Source organism: Physeter macrocephalus, chromosome 12 (genome assembly GCF_002837175.3).
Source record: "Physeter macrocephalus isolate SW-GA chromosome 12, ASM283717v5, whole genome shotgun sequence".
NCBI lineage: Eukaryota > Metazoa > Chordata > Mammalia > Artiodactyla > Physeteridae > Physeter > Physeter macrocephalus.
Window position 1 is genome coordinate 51111665 of NC_041225.1, and position 17064 is coordinate 51128728.

At 38.3% G+C, this 17064-nt stretch overlaps 1 protein-coding gene across 8 annotated transcripts in view; it reads left to right on the forward strand.

Annotated features, from left to right (window-relative positions):
• The window catches only part of LOC102973572 (latent-transforming growth factor beta-binding protein 1), a 259508-nt gene that overhangs the window by 151287 nt on the left and 91157 nt on the right, over positions 1 to 17064 (forward strand). For all 8 annotated transcript variants that reach the window (XM_055089108.1, XM_055089107.1, XM_055089111.1 and 5 more), the window contains exons 16-19: positions 974 to 1096; positions 7631 to 7753; positions 10257 to 10379; positions 16439 to 16561. In XM_055089108.1, the coding sequence (XP_054945083.1) occupies positions 974 to 1096; positions 7631 to 7753; positions 10257 to 10379; positions 16439 to 16561 (492 nt within the window). The remainder of the gene's footprint in view (positions 1 to 973; positions 1097 to 7630; positions 7754 to 10256; positions 10380 to 16438; positions 16562 to 17064) is intronic.

Genomic DNA, 17064 nt, shown 5'->3' on the forward strand with positions numbered 1-17064 from the left:
GTAAAATTGATAGCTAGTGGGAAGCAGCCGCATAGCACAGGGAGATCAGCTCAGTGCTTTGTGACCACCTAGAGGGGAGAGATAGGGAGGGTGGGAGGGAGGGAGACGCAAGAGGGAAGAGATATGGGAACATATGTATATGTATAGCTGATTCACTTTGTTATAAAGCAGAAACTAACACACCATTGTAAAGCAATTATACTCCAATAAAAGATGTTAAAAAAAAAAAGATTAGCTATTATTATTGTATCTGCCTCTTCAGCCTATACCCCACCTTCAAACTACCCAGTAGGCTTATGTTTGTTTTTTTTCTTTAATCACTGATTCAATGCCATCTTAGAATGTTTTGCCACATTTTTTTTCACCTTTCTGTTAAAACTTTCCCATGGTTTTTCTGGGTCATGAGTCATATCTCTTGCTTCAGTGAACACTCACATTCTACTGAATTTCATCAGTTCCCTAACTAGACCTCCACACATCTGTGGTTCTTTGGAATATTTTGTCTTGCAAGGGATGTTGCTCTACATCTATCCTCTCTTCCTCCCTCCCGTCTAAAACAAACCTTCCATGAGTTTATTTGTAGAGCATGTTTGGTTCCTTTTTTGAGTTACTTTGCAGAAAGTAAATTAAGCCATGGAACCATCATACACATACCTCATACCAGAGCTTCTCTTCCTCTTAAGGGCTAATTTGAAAGCTTATCTTAAAGAACCTGCCCCTCTTGGGAATTCTCTGGTGGTCCAGTGGTTAGGACTCCACACTGTCACTGCTGAGGGCCTGGGTTCAATCCCTGGTCGGGGAACTAAAAATCCCAGAAGCCGCATGGTGCGGCCAAAAAAAAGGAAAAAGAATCTGCCCCTCTTTAGAAGATCCACTGTTTCTGTTTCTAACCAAATTCAACTTTATTTATGTTTTATTTATTTTTTTCCTCTTTGTCTTTTTTTCCCCCTTTCCATTATACCCCATCTTTAAGATGTGAATGAATGCCTGGAACCAGATATCTGCACAAATGGTACTTGCTCCAACCTCGAAGGATCCTACATGTGTTCATGCCACAAGGGCTATACCCCAACTCCAGACCACAAGCACTGTAAAGGTAAATACTGTGATCAGATGTCTCATTTTTATTTGAACTGCACTTAAAAACATATTAGAGTAACTAGCCTTAAAAAAGGGAAACATACTACCTGTCATTTATTTTGATTGAGCTACTTGGAGCACATTTTGGTTGGCATCTTTGAAAGTGACTCCTCATGGTGATTAAATACAGACCCTATCTGTTTACATAGAGAAAAACAGTGTTTTTTTTAGAGAACATCTGTAAACCACAGATCTATTTTGTTTTTTCCAGTTATAAAAACAATACATGCAGTTAGTTGTACAACTCTGTGAATATACTAAAAACTATTGAATTGTACACTTTAAATAGCTGAATTATGTGGTGTGTGATTTTTATTTCAATAAAATTGCTATTAAAAAACATGCATTTGCTATATGAAATGTAGCAAATGCAGAAAGGTAAAAAAGATAAAGTAATCTTTCAACCTCATTTGTGGATATTCATATCTCATCGATATTTTATATCATTATGTTCTGTGTACAGTTTTCTATCTTGCTTTTTGTCATTTAATAGTATATCATGAGCATTTTACATTTCATTAATAACTCTTTTCAAACATTAGTTTTAAAGGCAGTGTAATATCCCGGTGTATTGCTGTGTCACCATTTTCTTGCTGTTCTTCAGGTGTTGAACAACATATTTTTTCCAGCTTCTGATTATTATGTAAAAATAAAACCTAAAAATATAAAAAATTAAAAATTAAAAAAATTTAAATAAATAAATAAATAAATAAAACCTAACAGGCATCTCTTTAAAAAAATAAACCTTTGCCTGAATTTTCAGATTACTTCCTTATTTATAAAAGTGGAATAATCAGGCAAAATGTTCTGTGTTTTAACTATTTCAATAGAGGAACACTAATTTCTAATTTTAAAATGTGTGTTTCTTTTACTTCTGAAAGATTTAATATGTATTTTATGTGCTTATTTCCTTTAATAATTTCCTAAACACTTCTAATTATTAAACACTTATTTCATACATCTGTTAAACATTTATATTTCCTCTTTTGTAAATTTGTTAATATCTTTTCCCATTAATCAAGTTTTTAAGTCATTGTGTATGAACACTTGATATATAGGATATATATATATAAACCTATGTACAGTGTATATATTTAACATATACCGTTTTCTTTAGACTATTAGTGTAATTTGTCCAAGGTTTCGCTAATTTTTAAAATAATTTTTAAAGAAATTTTCATTTTTTCTGTGGTTAAATCTATGGATTGTTTCCCTTCTGCTATCTTCCATCACTTTTATACCTAAAAGCATGCTCTTTCAAAGGGAGAAAGAGGAAGTAAGTAAAAAGTTTTTTCTTTACTGTCTCAATGAAAGTGAAGGATCTAGGGTAGTGATTAATTTATCACTTTGGTAGGGAAGCAGTAAACAGATACCCTACTACTGACGTGTAAGAATTGAAGCATCTTCCACTGGCAGTAGGGAATTCACAGACTTCTCAATTTGGTGCCTTACTCCTTCCATACAGCAGAATACTATCCACTCCCAGGAGAGCATATGAAGTAGGCACATCTCCCTTTTCTCCTGGTCCTTTCCCACATCCGCAGTTTTCCTTCTGATTCCTTAAGCTGGGCATCTCCTCAGAAAAAGTTAAACATGAGAATCACTTGAAAGGTATTATATCTTCCTTACATACAGGACTAATGGTGGCTGAAGGTCTCAGCATTAGAAGCCATTGTTAATCTTTATTTGATTGCTGTATCTGGTTTATTGCCATAACCTGTCATGTTACTTTCTTTTCCCAGTCTGCCTGCCTGCTTCTTTTCATCTGCTTATTCATAAAAACCCTTGTAATCGGCCCGCACTTCATATTCCAAATTTGTCACCACTGCTTTCTTCAATTTGCAATCTCTGTCCCATCCAACTGATGTCACAACTGCCCTGGGTATATTCTGTGCTTATTTTGACTCAAGTACTTGCTCATGATTATCCTCCCCTGCACACCCATCTTCTTTCTCACTACTGACCTGAATCCTGGCTCTTCCAGGGATTCACTGTACAACCTTGGATAAATAATCTCAGATTTCCTGATACCATGTCATCCCTAAAATTCGAGGATTGGACTCTCTAGAGGCAAAAGGCACAGAGTAAATACATGTTGAATGAATGACTCATTACCACCGTCTTCCTCTTGGCATTGCCATCCCAGATGAGCCTGCTCCTCTCTAGTCAGTCTCCCTACCACCTGAGAATTTACACCATCAATTGATGCCACCCCTAGGAACACTCATATTTTCCAGTCTCCAGGGCACTCTGCTGGGCTGCTGCAGAAGCTTCTATTCATCCTTCCTTTCCTTCCTCACAAGTGTATCAAGGAACCAACGTGTTCCAGGCACTGCGTATGTTACCAAGAGGCTGAAATCTCTCAAAGAACTATTACTCATTGGGAGAGTAAATGCAAACCTGCATCAGATAATTGGAGACAGTAAAGTACTAAGTGATGAAAGTTAAGTCGTCAGTGATGTCATGTGAATGTCATGTACTCCTGACATTATGTGAGGACCAAAGCACTTACCTCTGTGCTGTTCTTTCCGAAAACCTGTAACCCCAGTCTTAATCATGAGAAAAACATCAGACAAGTCCAAACTGGGGACATTCTGTGGAATTCTGGCCCATATCCTCAAGGCAATTGACGTTGTCAAAACAAGGAAAGACTGAGTGGAGAGATGAGACACCTGCATATAATGTGGTCCCCTGGATTGGATCCTGGAACAGAAAGAGGACCTGCATGGAAAAACTGGTGAAATCCAAATAAGTCTGGAGTTTAGTTTTTTTTTTTTCTTTTAAAAGGCAGTATGTCATATTCTAGCTGTGATACTCTGAAGCTGTGTTAGCTTGGATAAGTTATCCCATTTCGCCATGCCTTACTTGCTCATCTGCAAGAAGGTAACGATAATGGCACCTATGAGGGTTGATGTGAGGATTGCATGAGATAATATAGGGTAATGAGATATCAGAGATGATACATGGAGGATGAGATATAAGGCAGGGGCAGAGCATGACATTTTGTGGTAGATGTTGTTATTCACCGAATAATAGGCATGTACAAAGTTATGCTGAAGCCAAGAAGTGTGTGACGAATTCTGATTACATGCTTCTGGGAAGTCTTTGCAGAGGTGTTGCTATTTGAACTTGGTCTTAAAATATTGAATACGGAGGGGAGAAAACCTTAGCAGGCAGGGGAAACAGCACATATCAAAGCTTGGAGGTGGGAAAGGGCTGTTATGTCTACTTGCCATTTAAACTTGCCCTCTACTCTGATTCTCCTGGTGTCTTTCCATTACAGCCTGGGAACAGGATCAGGCAAGATCCCCATCTGGAGAAACCTACATATGCACTAGTTGTTTTCCTTAGTCCCCAGTCAAAGCCTTTCCTTTTTACAATACCAAATTGTATAACATCCTTTTTCTTTAATTATTTCATAATCTTTCCCAAACGACCTCAGTTCACAGATGTCAAGTTTACCCAGATCATATCTGTTTTCCAACATTGCAGTAACTCTGCTAATTTCACTCTGTTGATAGTCCTAAATATTGACTGTGTCTTCACCTCACTCAACGTACTGACAACTCTTTTCAGGTTGTAAATACATTATCTAGTGTGTTAATCCATTACTTATTTGTATCTTTTTGTATTTGTATCTTTGTATTTCTTTGTACATTTTAGTGCTGTATGTACTAAATGTATAAATACCTAGAGATAGTCTCTACTTTAACTCTGAGCAGGACTTATCATAGTAATATGTGCAAAAAGTCCCTTAAAGAAATACCTTTTGGGACTTCCCTGTTGGCACAGTGGTTAAGAATCTGCCTGCCAATGCAGGGGACACGGGTTCGAGCCCTGGTCCGGGAAGATCCCATATGCCACGGAGCACCGAAGCCCGAGCTCCACAACTACTCAGCCTGCGCTCTAGAGCCCGAGAGTCACAACTACTGAAGCCCGCATGCCTAGAGCCCGTGCTCCGCAAAAAGAGAAGCCACCACAATGAGAAGCCCACACACCACAATGAAGAGTAGCCCCTGCTCGCCGCAACTAGAGAAAGCCTGCGTGCAGCAGTGAAGACCCAACGCAGCCAAAATAAAAATAAATAAAATAAATAAACTTATTTAAAAAACCAAACAAATACCTTTTGTGAAGAAAAATATTTTCTGTTCATCTCTTGGCACAAGAGAGAGAAGACATTTGTCCTGCATGCCTATTTTATTAGAAAGTGTTCTTTTGTCATAGGAATTTTGTCCCTCATCAGAAAAGAAAAAATGCTTTTTAATGTGTAGAATTATGCTGCCTCTGTTCCCCTGTGTCCCTTTAAAGACCCAAAGATCACCTCATTCAAGATAACAGAGTTGCCTCAAGTTTTTCCAAATATGTGTATCATTACTTATAATGAATTACTTCTGACAGTCTTCCCAACATAAATGAGTAACTTATGTAAGATGTCTGGTGTATCCTGACAGTACTTGGAATGGAGGGTATAGTCTTGCTGCAGACATCTTCACATGGGAATGCTTAATTTGTCATCTTCTTTGAGAAAGTCAAAAAGAGGCCAAAGCATTAAAAATGTTGTCAGACATTACGTGAGATCCAACCAGCTATATGAGCTATTGTTGGTCTTAACTTCTTGATCTGACGTCTCAAGTAGTTTATAGAATGTGCTGCAAGAAAACATGGTGTGGGCTCGTCTTTGCTGTCGACCACTTGAAAAGCTAGTAGACTGAGAATGCTGGAAAGGTGTAAAATCATTCGTAAGACAAAATTCTTATTTAATTTCTCTATTGGTAGTCAACAGTTGACAGCCAGGAATTATATATAAACAAAAGGGATCAACTTCACAATAAGTGAAACAAAAGTTTCTAGTAAACTCAAGTAATTTCTGCAAGAAATTAAATCAGAAACAAATTTCTGAACTCCAGTTACATTAATAGTCAATGTGAGCTTTTTCAGGAAACATAACCTGACACCTTGCTTGCATGAAGATAAAATTCAAAAGGTTAATGCCTCACTAGAGGTTAAGAAATGCAACTTTGCTCAGGAAACAGGTAATTGTCGGTGATACTTGAGGGAAAGGACTGTGCAGTCAATTGAGTTCTCCTGGCAAAAGCTTGTAGATGCAAGGGGGGAAAGTGGTGGAGGAGGGTGGTGGTGGTGGTATGAACTGGGAGATTGGGATTGGCATGTATACACTAATATGTATAAAATGGATAACTAATAACCTGCTATATAAAAAAAATTTTTTTTAAACTTGTAGATGCATTTTAAGTAACAGGATATTTTCGGAAGGAAGCACTAGTCAGACATTGATCTTTAGGACGTGATTTCCTTTAAACAAGTTCTGCTCTTTTAAGATCAGGACTCCTCTCTCCCACTCTGAGTACAGGGCTGGTGTGTTTTCATCCATTGTCTCCACTAATCCTCACAGCAGACCTGTAGTGGAGGTGGTAAAGCTCAGTCCTACCATATTTTAATAATCATAAACTCTTACAAACTGACTAGCTATTCAGCAGAACATTCCGAGGCTGTATCCACATAGAGAAGGCAAGACAGCACTATCTAATTAGATCAGACCAACCTGACAGCCAAACAAAAACGTTTAGAGAACACGCGCTGCTTCTACCACAAGTGTTCAAGTTATTGAGGAGGCCAGGCTTTTCTTCATTCGTGTAAATTCATATCCACGACTAGAAAACTTATAAAGAATTATGTTCTTTCTCAGTCAATAGCTCTATGTTTATTCAAGCCATTTGAAAAAAAATCCTCACTCATCACTTTCTCCTTAGACATTCCAACGTCTATCATCAAAACATTATCATGCCTCTTGGCTTTCCTTGTTACTCTGAAAGTGAGCTCAGTGTCCTTTAACACAACTGTTTGACCTTATACTTTTCCAGGTTCTTCTAGTACAGTAGAAATGTCTATTTCCTCCCATAACTGCCTCCATTATGGTTTTGTTTTTTAAATTCTTGGGAGAGTTCTAATTCTGCCTTTTTTCTGCCTTCTGCAGGCCTGCAAACTGCCTCGTAGCCATTATTTTGTGCTGAGGTTCTTTCTTTTTTCAACTCTAAAATATTTCATATTGTGTTTGTGCTATATCCAAAGTATGAGAGAGAGAGAGAGATGGCAAAGAGCTTGATGTTGTATTGAAAGCAATTTTACTTCATCATAAATTTATCATCTATTTGTAATTATTTCTTTTCTACAGTTCAGCATACTGAGGTTGATGGTTGGAGCACTGGTGGGCTGATTCAAACTAAAATGTAGAGTGCCTCACCTAGGAGAAGTACTGTTATTTTTGTGATAATAACCCCAGAATGCATTGGAAAGGGCAGAGCCTTTTTTTCTGCTTATTAAAAATTTTCTATTGTGAGTCATGCCTTAAAAGGCCAGCCTGGAAATGGAAGGCTTTGAGGGCAGTAGCTTGGTTTACAGTCTCAAACTTTAGCTAGTGGGGTGTTTAGATATGAGAACTAATGTAAAACAATTGTCATTGTGTTTACAGATGTTGACGAATGTCAGCAAGGGAACCTGTGCATAAACGGGCAGTGCAAAAACACCGAGGGCTCCTTCAGGTGTACCTGTGGGCAGGGCTACCAGCTGTCAGCAACAAAAGACCAGTGTGAAGGTAGGAGTGTGGCACCATGAACTACTGTGATTGCAGTTTAAGGCACGTGCCTAAAAAAAATGTGCACTCAGTAAAGTGAGTGGGTTTTGAGAAACTACCTACGCGATTGTTTTATTGTGCCAGAAATCGAGGGACTTACACTTAAGTCAGGAAAGTCAATGAAACAGGATGGGAAAAGTCTAAATTTGAAGACTAAGGTGTTAATGATCAGTGGCTGGGCATTACTATTGGAAAGAAAAATGGTTGCTCTCTGTGTAATTCCTTACTTGCAGAAAATCAATTGTATTAAAATCATTTGAAAGTTTCACCTAATAGGATTAACACTTAGAAGGGAATTATGTCAGCCTGGTATTATGTTTTGGAATATTAATGACCAAGTTTTTGTATGCATTGAGCTTTTTTAAATTCTTACTTAAAAAAAAATAATCACTAAACAAGACTTTTTAGGAAGACTGAAATAGCATCCCCCTTCTACTCAGGGATAAAGTTTGTGAACTATGCCCTGTTCCTACAGGTGATAGTGAGGATTTCGGACCTCGCTGGAGTTGACCTTAGACTTAAAAAAAGTATTTTTCTTCATTGAACTTCATACAGAATTACAGATTGGCCCTTCAACAACACATGTTTGAACTGCATGGGTCCATTTATATGCAGATTTTTTTCAGTGAATACTTAGTAGAATGCTACATGATCTGTGGTTGGTTGAATCCTCAGATGCAGAACTGTGGAGACAGAAGACCAACTGTCAGGTTAAATGCAAATTTTTGACTGTGTCGTGGTTGGCACCCCTAACCCCCTCATTGTTCAAGGCTCAACTGTACTTCACTTCCCAACAAGTATATGCTTCCTGAGCTTGAAAATACTATGGTATCACCAGTGACAAGCACAAGTGTCCAGAGTTCCTGAAAAGAAATGTCATTTAAACGTCATTTATTTAAGAATACACACTGTACATGATCAGTTGTTTTATTATAGGGAAACAAATCAAATCCATGTCTGTATGTAAACTTTAGATATTTAATAAGTAGAAAGTAGAAAGGTCTCCTGAGGTAGTGTTATAAAAGAGACAATGTATGGTGGTCCTACAAAGGGATCTACCAATATTATCATAACCTTCTTCAATTATCCCTTTCTAGAACATAGAAAGTCATTACAATACCTAATCTAGAGGTGAAGAATGATCAAACACACAGAAACACACTCAGGTACACAGATAAATTAAGTAATTTGTTCTAGATTCTAGTCCCTCTCAAAGTTTTTATACTTCATTTAATGAATCCTGACCTTTACAGTGTGTGTGATAAGAGTAGAGGTACACACATAATATAATAAGGCTATCGTGTTCATAGTCCTTCCTTCTGAAGAGCCAGTGATGTCACTCCTAGAGATAAGTCAGACACAGGAGAATCACCCACCAGGTTAGAAATAGGGGCAAACCAATTTTAGGTGCTAAATGCCAGGATAATCAGAATGATGCTATAAGCAGAGCAGGATAGAGCAGTGGTGTAGGGTCCCTGTGGTGTTAACTCTTGCAGAATCACATTGCCAGAAGTAGATACACATACGCAAATGTGATGAATAAAGTTTATCAGCAAACAACATGAAATAAGTGCCTGCTGATTGTTGAAACACTAGGTCATCTAAGAAGTAAAAAAAGATGTGGTAGACATAGGCCCTGCCTCAGGAAAGTCAGAATCTAATGGTGAAAGTAAATGATGGAATACATGCAATATATTACCATGCCTTTTATGTGTGGATATGATGCAGGCACGTTTGTGAGCCTGAGCTCAGGATTGCGGTTACAAAACAAATGATCTCTAAGCAGAGGATGTGTGTGTCAAGCAAGAGAGATTCAGAGGCAATGTAGGTATCAAATGGGCTGAGAGCCCATTTGGAGAACCATTAGATTTGCCCAGAAAATCATTGAGCGAGAGAGAAGGTGGAAGGCTGATTGCTAGGGGTCTAAAGGGTAAATTACTGAAAAAGAATTGAAGACATTCACACCATGACACTTTTCAAACAGGGGGGTCAGCAAACTTTTCCTGTAAAGAGCCAGATAGTATATGAATGTGTGGTGCTATTTTCCAGTCAAACTTTATTTATAATAATAGGCATTGGTGGGCTGTAGCTTGCTGACCCCTGCTTTAGACTATCACAGGCCTTAGTGCTTTTAAACTCAGAGTGTTAAACTTGAACCTATAGAAGGAATTCCAAGAAGCTTCGTTGTGATTCCCAGATTACAGCAAGTATTTGCCCCTCATCAGTGACCAGTAGAATTAATATGTACAGATTCTTAGCTCATTGCTTAAAATTTTAAGCTCATCTGGTTTTCCCTACAGGGATATTAATGAGTGACCTTTTACTAGCGGTCAGTTTGAATCACATAATGAAAATTCTAAATTAATTAGAAACCAGATAGTTTATAGACCTCCTTTACATGAATGATTAAAAACTCACGTTTAAAGCACCACTTCTAAGTTTCTTTTTACTCTCTTGCTCATAGATATTGATGAATGCCAGCACCGTCATCTCTGCAGTAATGGGCAGTGCAGGAACACGGAGGGCTCCTTCCGCTGTGTTTGTGACCAGGGTTACAGAGCGTCCGCCCTTGGAGACCATTGTGAAGGTGAGAATTGCTCTTGATTGCAGAATCATAAAACGAGAGAATCAGGATCAGGGAAATCCGGACATCCTCCTGGCCTCTGTCCTTGACCCCATACTTTTGACTTCACAGTTGAGGACACTAGGTCCCTGCAAGATATTTTCCCCATGGTCACACAAATTGTGCCAAGAAGTGCATAGAATCAAGGTTTTCCTTACACTACTCAGAGCAGTTATGCCAGAAGAATTATGCCAGCTAAATGAATAAATAATCAGTTTAACTTTTCTCAGCTATGGATGGTTTATCCTAGGTGTATAGTTCTGTAGAGCATCCATTGGGATGCCCGACCAGTGGTACCAACGATCCAAGTAAGTAAAGACAAGTTAATTTTCCAGATAAATGTAAAGTTTTTAAAGCCAGACTTTAGTTCAATTTTGAGCTTTTCACCTAAAACATTTCTTCAAGATAACCCATGTGTACAGCATTGTGAGTTGTTAACCACTTTCACCACCTGCCTTGGCTCAGAACCCCTTTGGGTGGTCAGGGCTGCTGAAGCTGCCTGACGCCAGCCTGTCACTTGTGAATTCTCTGTGTTCACTGTGTGTTTTTCCCACTCATCTGCTGATTTGCTGCATTTAGACCCTGTCAGTTATGAAAGCAGAAATGTGAACGTGGCAGGGGTTGCCTCACATGGTGAGGTGGTGTCTGCTTGAGGGTCTGAATCCCACCTTTGATAGAAGAGAATGAGCTTTTCCGTGACTGGTTTTGTGGCACATACTTCAGTGGCCCCAGATACTTTTCGACTTTTCAGTCCCATTGGTTGGGAAAGATCAACTGTATTGTATCCTTCTCTTCTGACCAGAGAACTTGGCTCAAACAGTCACAACCTGTCTGGAGGGCAGTTGGTACCATTTCAGAGGTGTTAAAATGTACATTATTGTTGAATCAGTGGGTCATCTTCTAGGATTTTATCCTGAGGTAATAATGTTTTTCAAAGGGTTAATACAACGAGTGAAAAGTTGTAATCAACATACCTACTGAAAAAATAGGCAAATGATCAAGTGATAAGTCATAATAACAATAATAATTGGTTGTCTGAAAACTGTGGATGGGGAACTCTACAATATATGGGTAAATGTTGATGATTCAACATAGTGGCAATGCAAGATGGAAGAGGCAGTCGTGTTTCTGGGAGCCAGTCACGGAAGAATCTATTCTAGAAGTAAGTAGATGGTAGGGCACATGCTAAGGCACTGAAAACCTACACTGACCACCAGTATGTTTTTTGCCCGAATTCCTGGCCTAGCCAAGAGGATAACCAGGCCATTGACTAAGTCTTGGGTTATGGGTGCTTATTATAGGACATGTTCCTCTATTTTGGCTGTTTTAATGTGTAACCCTTTCACCAGAAGTCCAATATTTTTATGCTAAAACCATCCATTTCATGAAAAGCCAAATAAAAGCTTTTCCCCAGCTTGCTTGTCATTATTAATATATATGTTCCATAAGAAAGCTTCTTTTTAAGTATATAATCAGACTCTTTTCAAGTCAGGACTAATTTCCCTAGTGTCTTAGGTTATAAATAGGACTGGAGTCCAGTCAATTAATTCAGAGCTCCCTTTGAAACGATATTAACAGTTCAGCCTGCTAATTCCCAACTGGCATTGTTTCTGACCCTTCCCAGTCTTATGTAGCTGTAATTAACTGAGCTGTGACAGCTCACATGCCTTTCACAGCTGTGGGAGGAAGAGCCATCTTTCTGTTGGCATTTCTATTTACATGTGTAATTTTCCTCTCCTAACTCTGGCAGAGTCTTGTTTTCTTACAGCGTTATCCTGCAGTCCTGCTGGCCTTCTCGTGGAGTCAGAATCCCAAGCATTGTGCTAATTTCTGTGGGCAACGTATGCCAGCACACTCAGTAGCCACTCAGTCTGTGATTCTGGGTGGCCTCAGTTGTCCTGGTTATTAGAGGTCTTGGCATCTCAGCCTTCAAAGGCTCTGCCTCTGACTTGTTTTCCCTCCAGGCACAGTCTCTGCTTCCATGCCTACCTTGGCACCTTCCCCAGCCCCTTGCTATGTTTGCTCCGTGCTAGTCCCTTGCAAAGCCTGAGAAGAAGATTCATGATTTACTCTGTCTTCCTATGGCCCTTCTCTGTTGGTCATTTCTTTGCAGACCGAATCGAAAAAGGGAAGAAGTGCTAGTATTTCTTACCTTCTGACATTTCTTTCCAAGTCAGAGTCATCCATTTATTCATTTATGCATTCATTCAACAAAAATTTGAGTGTCAAGGATGTGCCAGGCACTGTTCTAGGTACAGGATATACAGCAATAAACCAAACAGACAAAAAGTCCTGCCCTCGTGGAGCTTACATTTTAGTGAGGGAGATGACAATAAACGTGATAAATAAATAAACTATATAGTTTGTTAAATGGCAGTAAATGTTAAGGGGAAAATTAAAGTGGGGTACATGGGGGGTGCTTAGGGAGGGAGGGAGAGTGATGGTCTTAAATAAGTAGGCAAGCAGAGGTTAGCCTGAGATGACATTGGATTATTTCTGGGGGAGTATTCCATGAAAAGGCTTTGTGGAGGAGATTAGGAGCTTGACTTGGGCATTTTCAGTTTGTATTGCCTACAGTGGGTATCCAAATGAAGATATCTGAAAGGCAATTGGACCTATGTGTTTGGAATTCAGGGGTGAGTTCTGAGCTGGGATTCATCAGCATGTAGACAGTGTTTAAAGCCATGAAGTTGGATGGGATCACCAAGGGAGTGAATGTAGCTAGAAGAGAGAAGTTGTCCAAAGACTGAGTCCTTGTCCCTCATTTATTTAGAAGTGAGGAGGTGATAAGGAACAAGCAGAGGGGATTGAGACAAAGTGGCAAGTGAAGGAGCAAAACCAGAATCCAGGAGAAGAGAACACCTCAAAGAGGGCATGATGAGCCTGTGTCAAACATTGCTGCTAGGCAAGATGAGGACCAAAAGTTGACCATGGCATCTAGCCAGGTGGAGGTTCTTGGTGACTGCCAAAGCAGTCTCAGTGGAGAGGTGACCACGACTGACTGTTGCTATCCTTAAAGCCTGATGGCCAACTCCTAGAAGAAATTCCTCTTTCATATCACCCTAGTCGGTGGTGTCAGATAATCCCACACGGGGCTCTCTAAATATTCCACCTACTCTTTTTTTTGCTTTTGAAGATAGAGATCTTGCAAAATTTTTAAACTAAACCAGACTCTAACATAATGCACTGAGTTTTAAAATCTGTACAATTATTTATAAACATTTTTTAAATGCTTCCTTTTACTCTCATATACATTATTTCTCTTAGATTTTGGAAAGTGAATGAAAATTATTTTAGGATAGGGTGAACAAAGCTGACACATTTCCATTATACTGAGGCACATATATTGGTAATAGAGTGTTGTTCCTGAAATTCATATCCTCAGGATTCTACTTGCTCTATTTTGAATTGAGATTTTTCACATAATGCTAATGATCAAACGTGCCTTTTCTTATTTTGTTGTCTCAATTTCCGAAAGAGCAAAGAAAGAAAGGTAAATCTAAAAATGGACCTCCAACTCAACACCTGTTAGAATGGCTGTGGAGCTATTAGAATAAATATGGAACAGTTGGAACTCTCTTACCTTGCTGGTGGGAATGTAAAATGATTACAGCCACATTAGAAACTTCAAAAGTGAAACCTACTATGTGACCGAGCCATTCTATTCCTAGGAATTTACTCAAGGAAAATGAAAGCATATATTCACACAAAGACTTACACATGAATGTTTAACAAAACTTCATTCATAATAGCAAAACTGTAAACAGTCCAAATACTCATCATAGGTGAAGGGTAAACAAATCGTGGTACATTCATACAATAGAACACTACTCAGCAATAATGAGGAGAGAGCTATTGATACACATGACAACCTGGATGACTCTCAAAAACACTATGCTGAGCAGAAACCAAACAGAATGGGGGTACAAGTAACCTTTGGGGGCAATGGAAATGCCTGTACCTTTTTGGAAATGATTGGTCCAGGTTATTCCTTTAGTACGTTTTATGGCAGAGATCCATAAACAGTAGACTAGAATATCCCCGTTTGGCTCTACCACTTAAAAATCATGAAATAAGCAGAGAGTTGGGGCTTAAGAATTATTTTCACAGAATTTATATCTAAAAACCTTTTCTCAATTAAATTTGGTTCCACTTTTAGGAATCTTGATCTACCAAAGGTCAGTTAATCAGTGAGTAAAACCTTTGTTGGCGTAGTCAGGCTTTGACGGAGACACTTAGTCCTCCGTGCTATTATCTTTCTTAATTGTGCATGATGGTTCCTTTACGGATTCTTTCACAGAAATTATAACACCCAAGGCGTTAGATTAACAGGAATGGAGATTTTAAGGTCAGACTGGAAAAAGAGACAAAGGAAAATGTCACCAAGCTTTATGTTTGTCACTACAGAATGACATTCTTACAAAGGTGTGTCATTAATTCCTTAAAAAACATTGCATTTACAGTGATGTTAAGAATCCAGCAGTGGATCCTAACAGATATAAATTGATACAGAAATGCCGGTGCCTTGATTGTGATGGTGGTCACAAGAATGTGTCTACATTTGTCAAAACTCATTGAACTGGACTCAGACACATTCGTTTTATGTAAATTATACTTCAGTGAAGTTGGAGAAACACACTAAAGAAGAAGTGATAAATCACTTTAGTTGTGACGGAGTCACATCAGCATTGTTTTACATTTTAGGATCAAGTATTCAGAAACACTTTAACAATGGGTGAACCTCATAATAATTTATTTTGATAGAATGACATTATAAGGTGCTTCTCTGTTATCTGCCCCATGAATGGTACAGAAGGCAGTTAATTAGTTGCTTGGGTTCTATGAGGAATATTTAATTCCTTGCGCCCACATTTTCAACCGGACAGCGAGGAGAATAAGGCAGCAACAGGCTCCATATTCACTTCTTCCTGGACCTCCTCATGTATTTTAGCAGCAATCATAACTATTAGCAAGAAATGCCATAACATGCCAAATTTCTGAGAAAACAGAGAAGGTTTTGTTCTTTAGGTTTCTTCAGTGCTAATAATTTGAATCCTACACATAAAACAGAATCGAGGCTCATGGAGTGTGTTAGGAATAATGAGCTCTGACTAGGAGTAAATGAGGTAATAAACAGCCCTAGCGAAAGATCTGCCTCAAGTTCATGCAGCAAGGCGGGGGGGTCATTAATTGTCTTACATGGTCACAGTCAAGACCCATTATTGGTTACGTAAACCATTTTTAGTTGCATATACGTTATAAGTACGTACGTTAGAAAAAATCCAGGCAGCATTATAGCTGTTTGTGATAACTTCTGAGTAAGTGACTTTTGATTTTGTTGACTCCCTTGCCTGCCCAAAACTCTTCTTCCCCCTCTGCCACTTTCCACCCTGCTGTCAAGACTCCAAGTAAGTTCCTTGTGTTACACAGGCCACCTTTGACCTCTGTAGTGTCTCTTCTCTAAATTCATGTGACACTGAAAGTTGGTTTTATTCTTTTGACAAATGTCTTTTTTGACAGTTCTTATGTTAAATTATTTTGAACTTATAATGCAACTCAATATTTTTGTGTTTTTTCTTATTAATATAATTTGGGTTTTTTGGTACAATCATTTTTCTTTGGAGGCAGGGAGCATGCCAAGTCCTTTAAAAATCTTTCCTGTAATGCATAATACAGGATCTTGTATAAATAGATGCTCAAGATATTCTTATTTGAAGAATAATTTTATTCTCTATCATCACGGAGAATTTAACCAAGTAAATTACTGTTTGTTATAGAATCTTTACTTTTCCTCTTTGAATTGATTTTGATGTTAAAACTTGTTTATTTATTGTGCAAAGCTAAAATCCTTTCAAAATATTTCATTTCTTAAAAACTCTAAAAAGTAAACCATCATCCATTTAAAATCATGCGTTATGAGAGATGCAAAATAGTGTTCATTTGTGTGAGTCTGGTGTGTAAACATAAGGAAAATGTTTTTCTTAATACAGTTTGTCTTTTAAATTTTGTAAATTGACTTGTAGATATCAACGAGTGCTTGGAGGACAATAGTGTTTGCCAGGGAGGAGACTGCATTAATACTGAAGGGTCCTATGATTGTACTTGTCCAGATGGATTCCAGCTAAATGACAATAAAGGATGTCAAGGTACTTCTCTCTCCATCTTTTAAGTTATAATTTACATTATTGTTCAGTTCTGCTTCCTGATGATAGTCTGCAGTTTTACCACTTTATATGTAAGTGATCTATGCCAATTGGTATTTGTATAATATTTTTCTTGAGTCTACATCAAGTACAGGAAGTTCTCACTTTGCACTGCACCATGTTAGCTGAAACTCATGTGTTTTGGAACTGTGTCCTAGCTTTGTGTGCTTCTGTGGTAACTGAGATCACCTGTACTTTGCTGTTCCTTCCATGGGCCAACCTTGGTACTTGATTCTAAATTATCTTCTAGCTTTTTTATCTCCTTCATGGGTTTATTTAATTTTGTCCCATAGCTGATATGTATCTGCTTTTTTTTTTTTTTTCCTGATCCCTGTTTTTATCCAGTATCCAGCTTCTCCTCTCCCCCAAAAACCTCACTAATGTTTTGGTCACAATTATAGAGGACAGGATTTTATGTTTTCTCAAATTGCTATCATGTTTAATCT